Raw genomic sequence first — 22,328 nt, 5'->3', positions numbered from 1 at the left:
ATGTGTGCAAGAATATGGTATTCTTGTCTCCTCTTTTTTAGAGATAGTGGAGTCCATTTCGTGATTCTCTCTTCTTTTTTAGCCAAAACCCCTAAAGTCTGACATGTTTTGGAGTCCAAAGACGTTATTTACTTACAAATCTGACAAAATACGTGACAGAGATGTGATGAAATTAATAATGAGTTTTTTGAAAGTCGGGAGATCTTTCAATATTGTTTTTGCCGCCCAATACATACTCATTTGTATTCTTGGCGCTACTTTTTAGTTCATTCACCCCTCTTTGAGCTTCTTTCTTTGCGCTTTCATTCTTTTCATGGCTTCCTCCAAGTGCCCTTCTCGTTTAATACACTCTTGCACAATCTATAGCCAGGGAGCATATGGAAATTTTGAGCCCAAAACCTTTGCTGTAAACGATTGGGTTACCATGCTGCCATCTTGCAAGGGCTCTCATAAGGTGAAAAGAAGAAAACGAGATGATATAAAACATCATTGGAAGGGGCGTATCATTGCCTTCAAAATTATGCCCGAAGGCTGGTTTGTCAAGGTGCAACATGTTTACATGGCCAAGGATATGCACTTGCCTCCAAAGGAATGTGTTCCCCAACAAACACATTGTAAGTTATTAGTTGAATAACGTATATAATTCTTTTCCATTTATGCAAGTTCTAACAAACGGTTCGTCATTGTAGATATCTTTCCATCAACAAGTATTGAATGGCAACCTGTGGAAAGCCTAAGTGGGACTTTCCATGCCATTCATAAGGTATTGGCAGACATTATTTATGCCGATCAAACTGTCTTTTTTTAGTGAATGCAAGATTTTTATATATTATGCACAGTATGTGGTTCCCTCTAAAGCGGATAGGTATGGGAATATCGAAGATTTGCCATTGCCAAGTCTTTCATCTCTAAACTGGGAGATTCTTGACAAGGTAACGGTGCAGAGTTTCAAATTCAAAATATCTCAGGATATTAAAAAGTCCATGACAGCTGGAAGGATCTCAAGAAGAATACGTTTATCATGGTTTGTACCCCTCCATATCTTCGTGGCTTGCTTCAAAACAGCAAATTTACAAAGAACAAAGGTATCCTGGCTAAGTAGAAACTTTTCGGAAGAGGAGCCTGCCAGTACTACGAGAAAAAATGTAACAAGTTGGTAAAAAGGGATCCCTAAAAAAACCAACAATATGAAAGAGACTTACATTCACTCCATCTATCTTGAGTATCTTTGAATCTATTGTCCTGCAAACATTTGAAAAGCACTCTTTTTCCATAAGTATATGTATGACTTTATGACTTTGCAATGGTACTTCTTGTTAGAGAGAGTTATATGGTTTTCTAGGATCAACAATATCCTCATATGTGGTGTCCAAGAAGGTAGTCAAGAGCCTGCCAGCACTGCAAATGGAAACATATAACTAAAATAGATAATCAAATAAAATAAATAATTAACCAAAAAGCAAGTAGTATTCCATTCAACCCACATTCTTCCTTGGCCATGGATACCACTTAGAGAGTTCATGAGGATAATTTCTCTGGTGAGTGTATCCGATGTAATAAAAAAATTTATGGTAGTTGTGATGGAATCAAAAGCTTTGAAAGACATTGTTATATTTGAACCAAATCTCAAAAAAAATTCCATTGATAACAGTGGATCAACAATACACATAATTTTAGAGATTTATTGGCTAAGAGATGCAATCAATGTCCTAAAGCTAATAGCAAAAATAAAGGAGTGTTATTTGTAATCAATAGCACAATTATTCTATATACTAAAAAATTTTAGAGTCAAAATGCCTTACCTTATGCAATAATAAACTACAGAATCTAACAATTAAATATCCTTTTTACAACTAGCATGGACTTGTCCTCATGAGATATGCTAAGATAGTCCTCTTCCTCAGAAGTGCAAGAAACATTAATAACCATTTGCCCATACACCTCACCCATTCTCTTATAATTAATAGGTCCAAGTACATCGATTTTTCTCTTGCAAACATCATCCTCGGTACCTTATTCTGCTAATCATATTAAAATCTTTATTCATTAGGATGATCTTATGAGCATGAGCAGCAACAATGTAAGGATAATTCATAAATTCATAAAGTCAACCATGTGAGGATAAGTTCATATGACGCGAGAGCAGCAAAGCCAAATTTTCACAGTGTCATATTCGCATCGTATCGTGGAGCAGTTCATACGGCGCGAGCGTGGCAAAAAGCATAATGTTTGGTACTATACTTTTCGCTGCATATCATGGATGACTTGATATGGTGCAAGAGTGGCACAACAAAATCTTCGTAGGGGTCTTCCTCCCTCAGTATCGTGAAGGAGTAAACATGCGCGTGCAAAGTACACTCCCCTTGTAATGATTTATTTTTTGTGAGATCTTAAACCTATCAAAAAAATGCAAAAAAAAATTCCATGAGTTTATTAGGCTTTAAAAAAATTTTATAAATTTTTTAAGATTTTTTTGAGCTCATTTGCTATTTTTAAAAATATTTTTAAGCAAAAAATTGCCTAAAAAGACCCAGAAAATCACAAAAAAACACCCAAAAATAGCATTGCCGATACAACGCGAATATGGGTATCCGAGATGCCTTAGATACCCATATTCGCGTTACATATCCAAACAACGCGAATATGGGTATCCGAGGCATCTCGGATACCCATATTCGTGTTGTATCGACAATGCTATTTTTGGGTTTTTTTTTGTGATTTTCTGGGTCTTTTTTAGGTAATTTTTTGCTTAAAAATATTTTTAAAAATAGCAAATGAGCTCAAAAAAATCTTTAAAAATTTATAAAATTTTTTCAAAGCCTAATAAACTCATGGAAATTTTTTTGAATTTTTTTGAGCTCTTTTGCTATTTTAAAAATATTTTAAAGCAAAAAATGTCTAAAAGAGACCCAAAAAATCACAAAAAAACAATCCAAAAATAGCATTGCCGATACAATGCGAATATGGGTATCCGAGACACAACATTGCCGATACAACGCGAATATTGGTATCCGACACTCGATACAACGCGAATATTGGTATCCGAGTGTCGGATACCCATATTCGCATTGTATCGACACTCGGATACCCATATTCGCATTGTACCGGCAATGCTATTTTTGGGTGGTTTTTTTGTGATTTTTTGGGTCTCTTTTAAGCCCTTTTTTGCTTAAATTTTTTTTTAAAATAGCAAACGAGCTCAAAAAAAGCTTAAAAATTTTCTAAAATTTTTTCAGAGCCTAATAAAGTTATGTAATTTTTTTTTGTGAAATGGAGATTGATTATTTTGATGGTCTTTTTTTTGTGAAATTGAGATATATTACATTTGAAAAAAGATATACAAGGATAAAGCATCAATAATGTAGTGATGCTTTCAATTATAAAATCAGTCTGCTTTAGAATCAGAGTTCTGAGAGAAAGAAATAGATTTAAGTCCTTTCTATTTCTTCTTACAAATCAAGGGAATAGATCTTAAGAGATTTGCTAGGATATGATATCATGAGTAGTATCATCCCATGACATTAAGCCACCATTTAGGTATTGAAATCTGATAGTGCTAATAAGAATCACAATTGAAGATATTGAAACTTGAAACCCCATTGTGCTAATCATAGTTGAGGGTATGATGAGAAAAATACTCCCAAGAGCTAATATTAAGTAAGAAGTTGTATCCTTCATATTCTTCGAAGCATCCTGCACACATAAAATCATCTTAGTCCTAAAGTTGATATGATACACAATATCACTAATACTTCTATCTATTACTTGTTTATTTTTTTATATTTTAAGAGACACAATTGAATAATAAATATTTTTAATCTATTACTAGGTAAATATTTTTATCTCCCAGAAATCAAAGTACTTCCTTTCTTCTAATTATAATATATTATCCTTGTCTTATCAATTAGTCCTTGCTAAAAAGTTGATATTACAACACTGTATAATGAAGATATTCTATTTTCAAGTGTCAAGATCAAAGTGAAAATTTTCACTTTCTATTCTATTAGCTTAAGGATTATCCTTAGTATATCTATCCCTACCAATTTGCATCAACACCATGGGACTCTTTTACCCATTTTCTTATGAATCAAATTGAAGAGATTGGAGAAAAAGCTTGGATTTAGTTGAAATAAAATCTTACAGAATGGATATCTTAGGGGTTGAAGTAAAGATGCGGCTTGGATGTCCCAACCTAGTTGGGTCTGCTAAAAACTAACAAGATGATCCCGTCTCAGGTCCATGGAGGACCATATCTCTATAGCTCAATCGGCAAGTAAGTGGTATTGATCCTCTGTGTAGAGACTCTTTTGATTGTTGATCACCTTCTCAAGATTTTGTGAAAGGAGACGAAGGGAGACGAAGGGAGACCAATGCACGCTGCTGGTAAGAATCGGACGTGATTTTGGTGAGAAATTTTACGACAGAGTAAAATCTACTTTAAGAACTAAGAAACAAAGTGAAGAGGAGAGAACGATGATTTAAATGAATGCAAGCGAAAAAAGAAGCGTGATTTTGGTGGAAAACGTGATAGTAAAATATTCAAAATGAAAGAATAATGGCCGAAAAGTGACCTCTGATATGAGTTAACATCCTTAGGCATTTAATGGCTAACCTCTTAAATGAATAATAAATTTTCTCATTAATCACGTCTGAATGGCCAAATTTGGAGGGTTCATTATTTTAAAACCTCAACTAATTAGTAACTTAATCATTTTCTTATAAGTGCCTTTTTTGAAACGTTTTTGGCCCTAATGGGAACAAGTTCTTAGGAGGCATGTCAATGTAAAGGGTAAAAGGGATGGTTATCTTAGTGAATATGGAAATGAATTATACCTAGGAGTTGAGTGAGTGCATAGATTTTTCAAAGAACTAGCCTCCAACTACACATGGGCTCTGCATGCATCACTAAGATTTGGAATCTATCACCATCGTCAATATCCACATCATGGTGTCACTTGGATCTTGCACAAAAGCTTACAAGCATGGACCCCTTTTGTCACATGCTTATATGTATTTATATATATATATGGGGGACTAAAGTCAAAGCAGCTTTTGGAAGATGTTTTTTATAATCTCAATAACCCCCAAGAAAAAGCGAATTTCAAGAAAATTCCCGCGCTGCCCGATCGGTTTCGATTGGTCTACAAAGTTGCAGAAGAAACTTTTTTCAGATTCTTCACGGATTTGAAGTTACAAAGGTGCAGACTGCTAGCTATATGCAATTTGCTTCTCTCTTTCACCACACCAACTTTCCACTATATCCTTCTTGTAAATATATTATAATAATGTGCTTTGGGCACCCACCTCTTGTAATCTAGCTCCATTTCTCTATTTTGTCTACCACCACCCTTGGCTTCTTGTATAATGACCAAGGTGGGGACTTGTCCCATCCACTATTCTCCATATTTTCAAAGATGCCATACATCATCTAGGATTATGTTAATCAAGAAGATTAGCTTAATCTAATCCCTCATGGAGGCTATATAAAGAGCCCATGGAGAATGAAGAAAAGGGAGGAGGACAATGACAAGCCCATGAGAGCACTTTAGAATACCCTCATGCTAGTCCATCTCTTTGAGGTGAGCTATGAGTGAGTTCTTTTGTTATGTAGCATAATGGCAAGCTTCCTCTACCTCTTCTCCTATTATCTCCCTCTCTTCTCATCTTCTCATTCCATGTAGCATAATGGCAAGCTTTCTCTATCTCTTCTCCTATTATCCCCCTCTCCTTTCATCTCTCTCTCTCATATTCTAATATGGTGTCTAGTACATATATTCTCTCTTGTAAATTTGTGTCTTGGTTCTCTTGATTCTCTTTGAGAAAAAGGATGTCCTAGCCCATCCTCCCTTTGGCTAGGTGGTGCCCCTCTTTAGTTCTCTTAGTGAGGATTGGAGGTTGGATGGGTAAGAGGCAACCCGTTCATCATTTCATCCCTCAACATTATCCCTTTACCTATATCCATCTACTCTTTACAATTTGCATAGGAGGGAGCCTAGCGCTCTTTTACAAAATTTGGGAGCACCTTTGCATTTTAAAATGCACATTTTCCCTTTGTCTTCTTTGAGGTTGCTTTTCTGCCTTTTGCCTTTTTTTCTCTGGTTTCCTCCGTGGAGTCTGCATTTCTCAATTTTCTTGGATTTATTTTTTCTTCCATTTCCTTGTCTTGCACTGAGGCTAACAAACATTTACCATCATTTGACATAGCTCAACGCCTAAATAAACTAGGAATCAGTTCTAGTTAACTATGTATACGGCTTCTTCCACATCTTTGTAATCAATGCATTTCCTATAATATTAAGGAGTATTGATCTCAAATTAGATGCAAAGGCACCGTATTAGCTCCTTGTACCCCCACGAGTTCTTTCAATATGTGGTTCTATTTTAAGAGAGATGATATAACAATTTAGAATTTTTGTTAACAACAAGTGAAATGCAGATGTATTGACAAGGGCTTTATTCATGATTAGTTGGGTTTAGAGGGGACTGATCTACTATCTTTTACCACTCTTGATCCTTGCAATACCCAAAGTGTCATGTGACTTATCCTCATAGTACCCAAAAACTCACATGATTGCCTCATATCACTTAATTGGCCCCTTTACGTGTGATCAATGGAAACCTTGGCAACTTCAAAGGAGATCAATTCTCTTATGATTTTTTATTGTACCATTAAGAAGGCCATTTATTGGTATACAACAAGCCTCATTACATTAGACTTGAAGGCAATCCAAAACACTAAATTGATTTGTTGATGGAAATTGAATAGGAGATTGTACACTTGACTAGATACTTTGGATTTGTGAGTGTGTGTCAAACGGAGGCTAAATGACAAAGAGAAAGAATAATTGTAGAGACCCTGGAAAGAAAGAAAACAGTGGCATGAATCCTACACATGGAAGATGATGCACCCTTTAAGGTCTAACAGAATGAAAAATGGATGAAATTGTGGATCTCATTAAATTATTAAGGGTTTTTATGTGGTTTGAGGTAGGGTTGGTAGCAACATTCATTTTTTTGGAGCTAAATTTATTGGCTTAAATTCTCGACTTGACATTCTTTTTGCTACAAATTTTCTTGGACAACATCTTAGTTCTCCATGCCTTAAACATTGGACTGCAAGTAAACGAGTTTTGAAGTAGTTAAAAGGCACTAAAGATTTTGGGTTGGTTTATCAATGCCAACAAAACTCTAGTTCTTTACATTCACTTCAACTTTTGGATTATACAGATGCAAATTGGGCAAGCTCTCACTTATCTATCCATTCTTGTTTCTTGGACTAGCAAGAAACAACATTGTGTTTTGGTTTCCACTACAGAGACTGAATATGTAGCTACATCTTTAAAGGCTCAAGAGTTACTATGGATTTGACAAGTTCTACTAGATATTGACCATCCTCCTCTCTCCAGACATGAAACCAAAGTGCTATTAGTCTTGCTAAAGATTATGTTCAACATAACAAGTCTAAACATATTGTAGTGCATTATCATTATGTTTGATATGAAGTAAAGAAAGGCACGATCATGATTGAACATTGTCCAAGTGATCATATGATTGCATATATATTCACCAAAGGACTCAATGAAGGCCGTTTCACTCTATGACACTTAGAACTTGGAGTTTTCTCAACTTCAATCTTTGGGAATCAATCTACTATGACATTGTAGTGCCATTGTACATACTCCTTCTAGGCACCGTACACTTCACATATGCACATACGCCTAGACCTCTAGGTCATCTTTGTATATACATATTTACTTTCACTTCACATGCACGAATTCACTTTACATACACACAATAATCCTTCTTTATCATGTTTATACATTTGTATATAGGAGCTTGGGTTTTTTCCTTGTGCTCCCCAAGGGTTTTTTCATTCACAACTAGAGACCAATGTTTCAATGGGGGTATTGGGTCTATATATAGGTCACCCTATCTAAACTAAGTCTCACCTATATATATGTAGATTGTGATCAATATGATGTAGTCTTCAGGAGTGTATATGGTGTGTTTCTTCTCTCCCTCTCATGTCTTTACATATCTTCTCTCTCTGCATCTCAACACATTTTTTCACCAAAAAGAAGGTTTGAGGTAGACCTACTTCAATATTCACTAGAGAGAGAATGAGGCATGGAGAGAGAGGGGGAACTTTCAACTATGCGGTGATTGATCCATCCTATCCTCTAATACCTACACTTTGCTGCACTATACTTGAACCTTCGGGTTCTCTCTTGAGCTATCATAATAGCCCTTCTTGCACTATGACTATGTTGTTGAAAAATGACAACTTGCATGGCATTGTACTATCTCCGAGAGGTAGACAATAATGTATAGCCCTTCGATCAGAGAGAACTCATCGATGTTGTTGTGTGTCTCTATGCCAAAGTAACACTGGGTGTTCACGGACCATAAGGCTAGATCTTGGATCAATATCTCATTAATCTCTCTCTACAAGCTAGCTGATGTTTATAGATGGTGCTGATTTGGCCTCTCTCTATAGCTGTTGGTTTATAACAGGTGCTCTAGCCTCTCTCTATAGCTGTGCCTGGTTTTCAAAAATCAACTTATTTATGGCAATACGTCATTGAGTTGGCATGGAGCAATGGTCGAAATCTCAAGGTACAAATGTCTCTTATTGTAGTGGAATTCACTACTTTCCTTAATTTTCTGAATCGTCGATCTACTTTAAATGACTCCAATCATCGGTTGTTATTTTTAAAAATCGTCTTAGCCTTGGCTATCGGCATTAAACAAAGGTTCCATCCAACTAATGCCTCCAATCCTTGACTTGACGCAAGATGTCTCAATGGAGACTTAATTGAATGGTATTGTTGAACACAGCTAATAGGGCCATAGAGAAAGCCTTGGTACACTGAATCCAATTTTTTGTTCCCCAAGTTCTTCATGAAGGATAATATCTCTCCAACCATAATATACACAATGCAACCGTATGCCTATCCTTCTCCATGGTTGCCTTACCCTTTGCCTAGACAAGGATTTTGTATTTCCAAGTATGGGCTCTAGATGGCAAAGCTTAGAATAGGATTAGCTGGCAGTTTATTCTCTTTGCCTTGGAGCATATGGGTTTGTAGCAATGTCAGTCATACTGTGACCACTTCGGTTTCAAATATGTGTCTACTAGAGTATTTGTGAATGTTCTACACAAATGACTAGAGTATTTGTTCAATGCTCTCTATGTTTCACCCTATGTAAATTAGTAAAGCATAGATGCCCATAAGTCAATTGATTATTATGCTATCACAAGTGACTTTTTATTAAGAAAGGCTCATTATGGGATTCGAGTTCCTTTGCCCCAAAATGGACATTCCTTTTGACAATTCTTTGTAAATATAAGTGATAGTTGGGATTTTTGATATATATTTCATGGTTCCATCATATTGCAATTCTAAAGTTTTAGATTAAATAGATATTTAGAGAAGTGAGGGGTTTTCTTTATGAAAATCTCATTGCACAAAGAGCTTTGGGAGCGTGTTTTCTTTTTAATGTGGGAAAGGAAGGAAAAGCCTAACAATTATGGGGAATAGATAATTACTCCATTTTTTTAAAAACTCTAATAAAATAACATGCCAATTTTGAAGGAAAGTAGAGTCAAACTAAGGATAATTAAGGATATTATTGCTTATATTTAACCATTGACAAATTAAACCTTCATTAAGAAGTTGAATTGATAGCCTATGTTTAGATAATTGACACCATCATAAGGAATGGGTGTTTCTATCTCGTGTGTAGCCCTTTCTATTATAAACCCAAGCTTTGAGTCTCTTATTGTCTCTTGGTATTGATTTTCTCACCCTTGGTTTTAGCTTCTTCAATAGATCTTTAAAGTAGTGTTCACGAGGTACAAATGTCCATTATTATACTTGTCAACTAATTTTTGTGCAACTTGAACCATTTGGAAAATTTGTGATGCTTATTGGCTATGATTACTTATTCTCATGTCATATATTGTGTTGAATAAATGTTCTTCTTGAATTTGTGGTGTCAAACAAGAAAAAGAAAGGGAATTCCTTAGACATTGAGGTGTGCTATGGCTCTTCAAATAGCCTTAAATCTAACATATATATTAAAGCATAATAAATATTAATATGCAAGCATGTTCAAGGCTTTGAAGCTTTTTAGACCACTCATTTTAGATGGAGTTATATGTTATCTTGAAAATTCAGTAGTGATATTTTTTACAACCCAATAGAGTTATATGTTTTTAAATTTGATTACTAGGTGTATTTTCATGAAGTACTTAGTCCTTGTATGCGCCATCTTATAGACCTTATATAAACTAATGTGACATATTAAGGTGTCAAATCATTATCTAATTTATTAAGATGTTAAATAAATGTGATGTATTAAGAACCCTCTTAGGTTAGGTTACAAACAAAGAGTTGTGCCTTATTGTAAGAAGAAAAGGAGTCACACCTTTTTAAATAACTAGTTGCCAAGATATGAATGGCAACAAGCATCCATCAGCTATGGCTTATGAAACTAGTCAAAATTCTTTGAGAGATAATGCTACTATGAGTGATGACAATCTTGTTGAAAGTCATGTATCATCTCAATCATTGCCTAGACATAGACGTGTATGGTGTAGATGCAAAACATATTGTGGTGGTGGAAATTTGGTTCCTTCTGCAACTTGTGCATGGCACCAAAATATTGAGAAGAGATTCAAGAGTCTTACAACTCATCTGGGTCTACATGACCCTCATGATTTATTATTGGAGGACATTCTAGAAGGGTGTGACATTGAGTTGGATAACGAAGCCCATAATGAGTCCTCCCATGAGATTGATAGCTTGGATGAAGGTGAAGATGATGAGGTTGGGATGGATGATATTGAGCCATTAGCAATAAACAAGCCGAAATATGTCTTAGTTAGAGAAAAATAGAATTACATAAGAAATTTCAAATATAGGAAAACTATCATATGCGAAAAATTTCCCTTTGTAGACATAGGAATATCATTTTTCTATATTGGAAAATCCCCACATAGGGATATTTTATTGCATAGGAAGGGAAAAAAATAGAATTTCCTATTAATTCCCTAGTTAAACACACATATAAGTAGGAAACTAAATCATAGGAAAAATGAAACATTTTCTAATTACAGAAAGGAGAGAATCGCATATTTCCTATATAGGAAATTTTATTTTTCCCTACATAGGAAAATTTTCCTATATAGGGAAATCACATTTTTTCCTATGTAGGAAAATTTTTCTCTATAGGAAATTTCCTATGCAATTCCCTAGTTTCTCCAACCAAGAAATATTTTGTTTTTTCTATGATTTACTTTCCCTACTTATGTGTATTTTTTATATTTCGTTTTTTCTATGATTTACTTTCCCTACTTATGTGTATTTTGTACTAGGGAATTCCCTTTTTTCCCCTATGTAGGGAATGATTAAAAGTTGCTCGTGTGATGTTGATTGAAACTTGCTAAGTCTTCATGTGCATCCGTCATGCTAGGCAAGAGGAGGTATTTATTAAAATAATTGGATGTTCATATAGTATATAGATTATTATAGTAGCTTTTATATGATTGTTTGGTATTTTTGGCATATATGAGAAGACACATTAGCAACATGGCTAGAAAGCAAAGGTAAACTTCCATAGTTGCTAACCTTTCTTTAATGCTTTTGCAAAAGGTCTCCTTGGTATTCACATAACTATTAGTTTTTTAACTCGGTAGATGCAGGACAAACCTAACTCAAGTCATGTTCTACAATTTTATGTGGTTTTTCATGTGAAATAGTATTATTGGCTTTAATTTTTTTAATATTGCATTATATGATTACATAGTGGGTTGTAAAATTGAAAGTTATTACTAAATTCTACTATCCATTGCTATACCTTCTAATGAATAAATAATAGTTTCCTGGAGACAAATCTAACTCAAGCGATGTTCTACAATTTCACATGTAGAATTCATTTCTTGGCTTTAAATTTTTTTAAATATTGCATTATGTGCTTACATAGTAGATCACACACACACACACACACACACACACACACACACACACAGCCTCCCTCCCTCCCTCTTTGTGGTGCATTGGTATATGAAAGGGAGAAGCAAACTTGGTAGTAGATTGGTATGCAAATGGGGCAACTGTGTGGGTATCATGCTTTGGCCTCCATCCCCATGAAATGCAAGTGTGTGCACATACAATGTCCTACCCACCAATCCATTGAGCTGTCCTCCACTAGCAATTAATTTGTTAAGTACTACACTCTCTCTCTCTAGTTGCTACAATAATATCCATTGCAGGTATGTAGTCAAAGCTAGATGCATACTTTTACAATCAAGATGCACTTGCAGATCATAACATCATATCACTACTAGCACAAAGCGTTGATAGAACATTGGCTTTAGTGTAAAGCACCAAGACAACACTAGCTTGAAGCACTGGTAGAGCACTAGCATGAAGCGACATGAGAAACGTGTTAACCAATAGTAATAGTTGTTATGGTGCGTTGAACTTTAGTATAGAGAATCAAGGCAACGTCGGCACTTTACCATGGTAGAACATTGGTGCAAAATGATAGGAGAAATGTGTTAACCAATAGCTCAGGAGAATCACTACATGTATATCCTCTATATGACATACCTTTAAGGCCTGTTCACAAATACTCTTATCTATAAATAACTCCTTTATATGACACCCTTATATGTAAGAAATGCATAAAAATATTATTTTATAAATTTTTTATTTCAAGCCCATGCAATATATACATATCTTCATGAGTGATCCCCCCAAGACCAATAATAAGAGTGGTGCTTCAAAGTTTAGTGCAAAGTGCCAAACTTGAGCTAGCACATATCACTAGCCCTAGTGAAAGTATCGGGAGAAAACTAGGCATGAAGCGCCTAGTACATTCTTATTATGAAATGTCTAATTTCTCTCTCATATCCTCCATAATTTCTTCATGGGCCATCATCAATTGTTGGCTACATACAATAGAATTTGTACATAGTAATAATTTTATGCATGATGGCTTACATGCATAAAACATTTACTACATTTTGGTATTCACAGCAATGGGGATAGTGGATTGGGAGTGCACTATAATGTGGCCTATTCCTAACTCTATTTTATTAATTACCCCCTTGAAAAATACACCAAGAGATATACAATATAGACTATGTAGTTCATCATTTATAACACCATTTATTCCTTAGTGCTAGTAGAAACCTAGATATTGTGAGAGGGCTTAAGTCATTTGTTGTTAGATAAGGATTCTTTGGCAAGGCCCACAATAAAGGACTTACTATCTCTCTCATCCATAACATCCCACGCAGGCATTCTACTTGTTGAAATTGATGGTCTACACCTAGAACTTGATTAATGAAATTGCAAAAATATATGTCACATTGTTATTTGCTCAATATTTTATTCTTATGGCCCTACACCGTTTATTTTTATCACCCCACTACGTGGATCCCTCAACTTCTCATATGCTAAGAGAAGTCAAGCTAGCGAGGATGGGCCACTTGGTCACAATAACATTAAAAAAATATGCTTGCATGTGGAGTTTGAATAACACTTTGCGATACGAAGCGTGGCTTAAGGTGTAAAGCGTGCTCCGATGCTAGCGTTCGCGAAAAGTATTTTTGATAAACATGTACAAAATCTGTAACTCAACATTTTGGAGAGATTTTTGTGTCAAGTTATAAGTGTTTGCCATATTTACAACTAAAAATTTTCTGAAGTTGAAAGCTTTAAACCTTCTATATTAAATTTTGAAGGGCAGTTTTCAAGATTTAGCAATTCATTTTACATTAAACCTCTGTTTTTTCGTGAGCACTACTCTCTGATTTCACGATGCCATTATGGGCTACGTGTGGAGCGCTTGGTATTTTTCATAGTCACCAGGAGCCATGTAAACTTATGCGTAAGGCGTGCAAGTTGCATGCCCTGCACCCAACATATTTCTGTGGTGCAGAGAGCATAAAGGAATTCAATCTAAGGCTAGCTAGACTCTAGCCTAGCACTGTTGGATGGAGGTGACGCTGGACAGCAGGTTCTAACAATTTAGAAAGCAGTGGCACTCGGCAGCCGTCGTTTGATATCGGCGTGGTCCACATTAACTGCCTTGGGACTCATGAGTCGAGGATGGCCATTAATTTCTCCTTGATTGGAAAGCGCCACGATCACAATGCCTTCTGGAGCGTCTTACTGTTTACTTGCAAGGCTCCGTGTAAAAACCCACGTGCTCTAACTCTACAACAGATTATCACTGAATACATGCAACCCTACCCTATCCTCTCTGCCACCTTCCTAACTAACTGCGTATTATCCTCGGATGCAGTTTCTGCATTCACACTTCTGAGAGAGTTATTTCTTAGGGCTCAGAATATCGTCACTCCATCCGAAGCAACCCCCTTAAATGCTTCCCATAATCGAAGCCTCGACTAATTACCGACCTGCCTACATCTCGAGAAATAACAAATAACATGATGATAATCTCAGAGGTGATGGATAAATACAGCCCAGCTGGCCAGCCCATCGAGGCATGCAATTTGTTGATTGATTTTTTGGGCATGTCAAATCGGACGATCGAGCAAGAGCCTTCCCAGATTTTCCAAAAGCTGCTACTATCACGACTTGTGTCGGATCGATCATTTACTTCCTACCTCTTGTGGGGGAAAGGAGTCATGATCAAAAGGAGAGGAGGCCCATTAATTATGGTAAGAATTCCATTCCTTCATGGCGACCCAGATGAGCTTGGACCGAAATTTAACGTGTTGAAAATGCCTGTCTGTCTGTCTCTCTCTGTCTGTCTGTCTGTCTCTCTCTCTCTCTCTCTCTCTCTGTGCTCGGGTCTCTAGTCGCTCACTCGTTGATCATATACATCTCCTACTTATATTTGATTTTAAGAGCTTTGCGAATTGCGACAGGCTTAATAATAGGTTTCCTATCAGGCGTATAATGTGTGCAAAGCCACACGCACCGATCAAATCATGAGAGAGATAGAGAGAAAGTCGAGAATCGAGATCTTGGGATTGTTGCTCGCAACACGTGCGCGCACCGGACATTTTAGGGTGGTAGTTACTAGTCTCGAGTCCTTCCCTGTAGGAGATTATATAAATCAGTGCATTAGACTCGAGTCTTTTATTCACAATACAGAACACTCTATAATCCGAAACATATTTTGTTCGTGTACTCGTCCTCACTCCGATCGGCGGAAGGTTTGTATCAGCGTTGTATGCTAATCTGAGCTCATCGTCCTCTGTTCAATATGCTTGATTGATCATGCCGGCATCATGATGGCTGACAGTCTTTTCCTTTTGGTGTTTTTCGGCGTCCGTTGTGAATGAATCCAGCTGGAATTCCAGAGTACACAGAGAGAAAGAGAGAGAGGCGCACATACGCATACAGAACGTATGGACGATATCATGACCGTTACCACGATTGACAAGGCGTCCAGGTTCAAGCGGGTGTGCGTGTTCTGTGGCGCGTACGCTGGAAGAAGGAGCGTGTTTCAGGAGAAAGCCATTGATCTGGGAAACGAACTGGTAAAACCTGAACCTTAGTACTGTTTCAATGCGAGGTCAGATGCGATAATCCGGATGTGCTTTGCGTTAATACGAGGTCTCATTTGCCGGCATGGGTTTACGTGTTTGGATTGCAGTGTAATCGTTACTGTTATTACTTGAGATCATTGCAGGTGAGGCGCAAGCTGGATTTGGTGTACGGGGGCGGAAGCGCTGGACTGATGGGCACCGTCGCACGGGCAGTGCAGGAAGGAGGGCAGCACGTGCTGGGGCAAGTCCCTTAATTGCGATGCAACCTAAATTGACTAGCTGGTCCTCTGAATGCTTAATTACAAATGCAAATGCAAATAGTCAATCTCTGATCGGGGCTCGAGCTTTGCGTTAGCTATTGATGACATTACTAGACCAAACGTTTGTCTAACTCCAGTTACTGCTTGTGTGTGCATGGAATATCGCATGGTTGCAGTGTGATACCAGAGGTGCTCATGAGATCGGAGGTAATTATGGCCATATTAGACATTCGGTTGAAAAGTACATATCTGGATGTTAATCGGACGAGTATTGTGAATATTTTATATACTTTGGAGGTTGATTCAACGAGTATTGTGAATATTTTATGTGCTTTTAAGGTTGATCGAACGAGTATTGTGAATAACATGCTTAAGTTTTTCCTTCTGCACGCTTGTTGAGCTGCAGCTAACTGGGCTAACAGTAGGGGAGGTGAAGGTGGTGGCCGACATGCATGAGAGGAAGGCCGAGATGGCTCGCCTCGCAGATGCCTTCATTGCTCTTCCAGGTGAGAGCAGTGCTGGCTACCTGTACTGCATGCTTCTCATCACATAATTTCAAATCATATGCGTTCCCGAAAAATGTAATTAGCCGACGATCAAAAGTGATAAACAAGCCCCAGCTATTATGCAATGTAGTAGTTGGTGATGATCGAACAAAGCAAGAGTCACAATTTATGAGTATCTCATGCTAATGTGTGATCTGCATGATAACAAGGATATTGGTGTTAGGCTAGTGATGAGTGATTAATGATCTGTGTGGTTAGATAGTGGATGGGCTAATGGTAGCTTTATTAATGCAGGCGGGTATGGGACGCTGGAGGAGCTGCTGGAGGTGATAACGTGGGCTCAGCTGGGCATCCACGACAAGCCAGTGGGCGTCCTGAATGTGGATGGCTTCTACGACTTTTTATTGGAGCACGTGGACAAGTCGGTGCAGGAGGGTTTCATCCAACCCAACGGCAGGCACATCGTTGTGGCAGCGCCCACCGCCCAAGAGCTCCTCACCAGGCTCGAGGTATACACTACACTTAAAACGTCGTCATCATTATGAATCAGCACCCTCCTATCATAACCTGAATCAGACGAATGCATCCACGAGTCTTCTTCCGCGACTCGGCTTCACTATATGTGATAAGAGTGCATGCATTTTACAAGGGCCCGTGTATGAATTAGCTGATCGAATGAATTTGTCAGCAATTATCCTGGGACGCGAATAAATTGGTAAGTTGGGGGATTTGTTAACATAGGGATTGAACTCATGCACCTGTTAACTCAGACCCACGCATGACTTGTTGGTAACTATTTTTGGTTCCTTTCAATAATAGTACATGTTTCAGATTAAAGTAGAAGGCTAATTCCATGCTTCAGGTTATTTGCTACATAGCTAGGTCATACTGAGCCGTTCACACATCACTTAAATGTATTGGCCATTGAAGCATTGAGTTTTTAAACATAGCTGTAAGGTCCCATCTTTTAAGAGTTAACATACTATCTATAGGCGCATATAGAAGCGACCCTTGCCGAGCACAACCAATTTGTTCCTATGTGTCCATAGAAGTCTTCAAATCAAAGCCTCAATGAGACTCAGTCGTCATGTGATATTCCTCACCAAACCTATTGCGGTTGTTCCAAGTAGCAGTCTTCTGATATTGAGAGAGCTTCGTCACGATCACCTGCCAGTATCCATAGCATTAGATGTCTGAGTTTAGATCAACTTTTCATAAGCCTTTCCTTCCATGTTCTAGTCCTAAATAAATGCACGAGAGCCTCTTCTATGAAGTCTATGCCTGGAGGTTTTCTGTCAGGTCCACCTCAAAGATGCCTGATTCTGCATCTTAATTGCGACCCTTGCCGAGCACAACCAACTTGTTCCTATGTGTCCATAGAAGTCTTCAAATCAAAGCCTCAATGAGACTCAGTCGTCATGTGATATTCCTCACCAAACCTATTGCGGTTGTTCCAAGTAGCAGTCTTCTGATATTGAGAGAGCTTCGTCACGATCACCTGCCAGTATCCATAGCATTAGATGTCTGAGTTTAGATCAACTTTTCATAAGCCTTTCCTTCCATGTTTTAGTCCTAAATAAATGCACGAGAGCCTCTTCTATGAAGTCTATGCCTGGAGGTTTTCTGTCAGGTCCACCTCAAAGATGCCTGATTCTGCATCTTAATTTCCAGTGTTGAGTCCACATAAAGTGGTTGACATGTATTCTAATTAGATGCTTATTGAAAATTACACCAGCAGTCTGCCATCCATCTTTTACCTTCTGAAGAATCCCAACCTCATATATTTGAGACGTACGTTCAGTTGGCAATCAATCTCGGCCACCTGATCAACTGAGCCGCTTTGTGAACTGGGTTATTAGTCATAAGTTTTACCACCATGAACTGGAGCACTCACTACTGACTTCTTTGCTATAGGGTACTCATTTGCACAGTACCATCTGCAGAAAGTTGCCATGAACTTGGCAATAACATATTCGGCTACTACTAATCACAGCAGATGATGATAGTTTCTAATGATATGAATTTGCGACTAATATCGTCTTTAGCTTAATCACATAGCTTAATCACATATTGATGACTAGTGCTAATCGCTCCTTCAATGATATATAATGGATGCAGGAATACAAACCGAGGCACACGGGTGTGGCTCCTAAGCATATGTGGGAATTAGAGCCTGGCAATGCAGCTACAAATGGAAGCAATGGAATGAAGCTCTCCGTTATCTGAGCCAGTCGTACGTGCGGCAGTAGGGATTTGAGATAATTTTCGGGAACCCAACGTCAGTTCATGCGCAGACCTTGTTATGGAAGATTTCAGTAGCCTTTCAGGGATTCCCATATATGTAGGGATAAATTGCTATTAGAGGGTGTAATTAAGGGCTAAAGGCCCGTTGGAAATATGGCTACGTGGTTTTACGATCCACGTGAGCAAGTCTGAAGTGCTATGATAAGGTTTTGGTTGTAATTAATAGATGTGATGCTTCCATACTGGATTTATGAGCCTTAGATGTGTATAAATGACCATACTTTGGGTGTACCTAAATATCGATGCAAGGTTGGCCTGATGGATGATAATGACAATAGCGGGTAGAAATATTTGTGACTGATCGGAACTTCGCGAGTGTACTGTGTGTGGTCGGATTGGCAGTTTTTACTGGCTGGGAGAAGATGCATAGAATAGTGACGTGCTGAAGCTGTGAATAGTGATATCATGATTGTTAAAACCTTACTGAATGGAAGAAAACGATGGATTGATAGTACAAGTGATGTGTTCAAACTCTCTGAATATTTACAGGATTGGTAATCTTATTGATAGAGATGAAATTTTTACACGAGGTACATAAGAAACAGGAGCGATGATCGATTGAGACGGACATTTATTATCGTCGAATTCTACTACCTTTAGGGAGAGCGCTCACAGGGCGGAGTGGGTTGTCAGATATCGTTGTCCCGGAGTTGAATGTCAATTGGCAATTTGAGCTAAAGTCATGTTAGACTCGAATCATGAAACCTTACCTTGGCCCTTGTAGCAGCAGCTCCAATACCTAGAATTCAAGCAGATGAACCGGTTACTGTACTGGTGATGGCTCATGGGTCCCCATGATTTTAATGAATGCATAGGACTCTGCATTGTAGGAGGTAGATTGCCTACACGAGACGTGGAAACGCCATTGTCTTGAACGTGTCCGTATTTTGTGTATAAGATAAGATTTTCCCCCCTTTGCATATTTGGTTTAAATTGACTTTCAAGGTTTGGCGTACTTGACTAAGGGTGTTGCTTGGTGGAAAACGAGGGATGAGCTCTTGGATGATAGTAAGAATTATTAAGAAAGTGCCATTCAACTTTGCGTAGGTTCTTTGGGTGTTATTGAATATTGGAAGGTTCTTAAGAAAAGATTACTGCTTTGCTTGGGTGGTTTGAATGTTGAAAGCTTTTTAAGAAAAGATTATGACGATGGGGCCAAAAGGTTTTGGTCACATATTTGGTAAAAGTGAGGCTTGAAATAGTCACATATTTGGTGAAAGGAAATATTTGGTAAAAGTTAAGACTTGAAATAGTCAAAATCATTGATGGCATCCCTCCAAGTTTGTAAGTACTTTGAGATATTACTATTGGTAACTAGTATTGGCATATTAGAAGCTTGTTTAAAATTTTCTAGTTAGGGACTTGATAAGAAACATTTGTGTGGTTATAGGTTTGTATATTGTCACCGACTCGAGTTAATATTCCAGACTTGTTTTACCTTTTCATCCATATATAGATGGAGTTTGAGATATACTAAAGAATGTTTCATCTTAGTAGTTTTTAGTTGTCCATATTTGTAGGTGAAGTTTGAGACATTGATGCATCATTGACACTCCGCTTAGCAACATCTTGAGCATTTCATACACAATCTAGCACATCAATTGGGTGTTAGTCGCCCATAAAATTCATGTATATATTGTGAATTACAAAATGGAGAGTACTCCTTAGTTGCTAAGGTGTAAATTTGATTTGATGCCCAACATTTCATGTGAAAGTTGATAATTTTCAAGAAATGAAAACGGCTCATTTGTTTGAACTCAACTCTTCAAATATTTAGACATCTAGGTATATTACACATTTCAAAGCAAAACGAGAAATAAGTTTTTTTTAGACATCTAGGTATATTACACATCTCAAAGCAAAACGAGAAATAAATTTTGAAACTTGAGTAAATAGCTTCTCAAGTTACAAAAGTAAAGGGACTATTTATACCATGGGTGGGAAAGATTAAGCCTACAATTTTTTGAATAGCTCCTCAAGTTGCAAAAGTAAAGGGACTATTTATAGTGCACTAAATGATTTGAACTTGAATGTTTTTGAAAGATTCAAATATATAAGTACATGAGCAAAGAGCATTGGTTGATGCTTGAATAAAAGATGCAACATATTCCCTTTTTTGTCACCTTAATGGTCCTATTATGTTTTTGTTTCTTTGGTAATTAGTTCCCGCTACCCTACCCAAATTAAAATGTAGTAGAATGTTTATTGCACTATAGCATTAGAGTAGGGAAGGTAGGGAAGTTTTTCTATACATGCTCTTGACATTTGGATTAACTAATGCATGAGTTGGTTTCTAGTGCCTTGTACACAATATTCATAGCAAATTATGAGAATCCTAGTTATTCTCAGACTTGTGAATTGTAGTCTAGAAGCCTAAACAATATTAGAATGTTTTTTGATTATGAAGGTTATACAAAATATCATAATAGTGTTAGTTTTTCAATTGTGAAAGGTTAAAAGATAATCTTGAAGTGTTGGCTTTTGGATAGAATAGTGTGTTCATTGGTTGTGGAAGGTTAGAAAATACTCTTGGAGTGTTGGTGTTTGGTTGAAATAGTGTCTTCAAGACTTGATTTAAAACCCCCTTGTGTATTATATTTTGTATTAAAAATACATTTTCATGTTTAGCATGTACCTTGTTAAATCAAATATTTATGTGTAAAAGTTTGGTTGAAATATTGTCTTCAAGGCTTGATTTGAAACCCCCTTGTGTATTTATATTTTGTATTAAAAATACATTTTCATGTTTAGCATGTACCTTGTTAAATCAAATATTTATGTGTAAAAGTTTGGTTGAAATATTGTCTTCAAGGCTTGATTTGAAACCCCCTTGTGTATTATATTTTGTATTAAAAATACATTTTCATGTTTAGCATGCACCTTGTTAAATCAAATGTTTTTTGTGTAAAAGTTTGTCTTTGAAAGGAATTTTAAAATCCTTTTTTTGAATCCTCTTAATATACTTGTATAAGGTAAGAGACATTTGAAATTTATATGAAGGTTCAATATCAAAAAATTATTTTTGGCCAAATTATCATGCTTTTGTAATGGAAAAACATTATGACAGCCAGCTTAGAAGTGTTTAGAGAAATATTTGTTAATACGTTCATTAATAACACAAATATTCTTGGAGGAATAGCCTTTCGTCACCCTTTCGTCACTACATCCTAGCGGGTGTGCTAGGTATATATGAAAAACATGCAAGATCATCCTTAATACCATGACTAGCAATGTGTGGCTCGTATAAGCCATTTGACGAAAGAGAAAGGAAACAAGATTACCAAAGTGTTTGTTTTTCATTTGTTTGACATTGAGAGAAAATCTTGTAAACTTTAAAAGTTATTGGTACTTAAATGAACTTTGATCCATGGACTTAAATAAATCACAACTATTTCATTAAGAATAATTGTAAGTATTGTTTACTAAACCTTGATTGATTTTGTAGTTAAAAATAGTTGTAACCATCTAATACATAATGAATTATCTCAAAGTAATGCATGATCATCAAGCTTAATTTAACGTCTCATTGTTATATATGTGAAAATCAAAACACAACATATTCGTAAGATTAAGGTATGACATCAAGCAAGGAGCATAGTTGAATTATTGTGTAACTTGCCATTTTAAAAACGTTGTTTAATCATTAACATCAAGAAATTGTTACTAATACGTAATAATAGTGTAAAAATATCATGATAGGCATTGTTATTGTTGAGGAGATAT

The 22,328-nt window shown here is 36.9% G+C and overlaps 1 protein-coding gene across 3 annotated transcripts; it reads left to right on the top strand.

Annotated features, from left to right (window-relative positions):
- The first annotated feature begins 14,332 nt into the window (after positions 1-14,332).
- LOC148040864 (putative cytokinin riboside 5'-monophosphate phosphoribohydrolase LOG6) lies at positions 14,333-19,139 on the top strand. Of its 3 annotated transcripts, XM_087687121.1 has the most exons (8): positions 14,333-14,698; positions 14,909-15,199; positions 15,335-15,526; positions 15,679-15,776; positions 15,972-16,002; positions 16,202-16,301; positions 16,596-16,810; positions 18,420-19,138. In XM_087687121.1, the coding sequence occupies exons 2-8, from the start codon at positions 14,972-14,974 to the stop codon at positions 18,525-18,527; spliced, it is 972 nt and encodes a 323-aa protein (XP_087543247.1). In that variant the 5' UTR covers positions 14,333-14,698; positions 14,909-14,971; the 3' UTR covers positions 18,528-19,138. The 3 variants fall into 3 exon arrangements, with proteins under 3 accessions (XP_087543247.1, XP_087543238.1, XP_087543240.1); XM_087687112.1 differs by lacking the exon at positions 14,909-15,199 and having other exon boundaries at positions 18,420-19,139; XM_087687114.1 differs by lacking the exon at positions 14,333-14,698 and having other exon boundaries at positions 14,729-15,199.
- Positions 19,140-22,328: the final 3,189 nt, after the last annotated feature.

Source organism: Lygodium microphyllum, chromosome 1, assembly GCF_053477565.2.
Source record: "Lygodium microphyllum isolate KBCC chromosome 1, Lygodium_microphyllum_v1.1.10, whole genome shotgun sequence".
NCBI lineage: Eukaryota > Viridiplantae > Streptophyta > Polypodiopsida > Schizaeales > Lygodiaceae > Lygodium > Lygodium microphyllum.
Note: the sequence above shows the minus strand (reverse complement) of the source record. Positions and strands in the feature narration are given on the sequence as shown.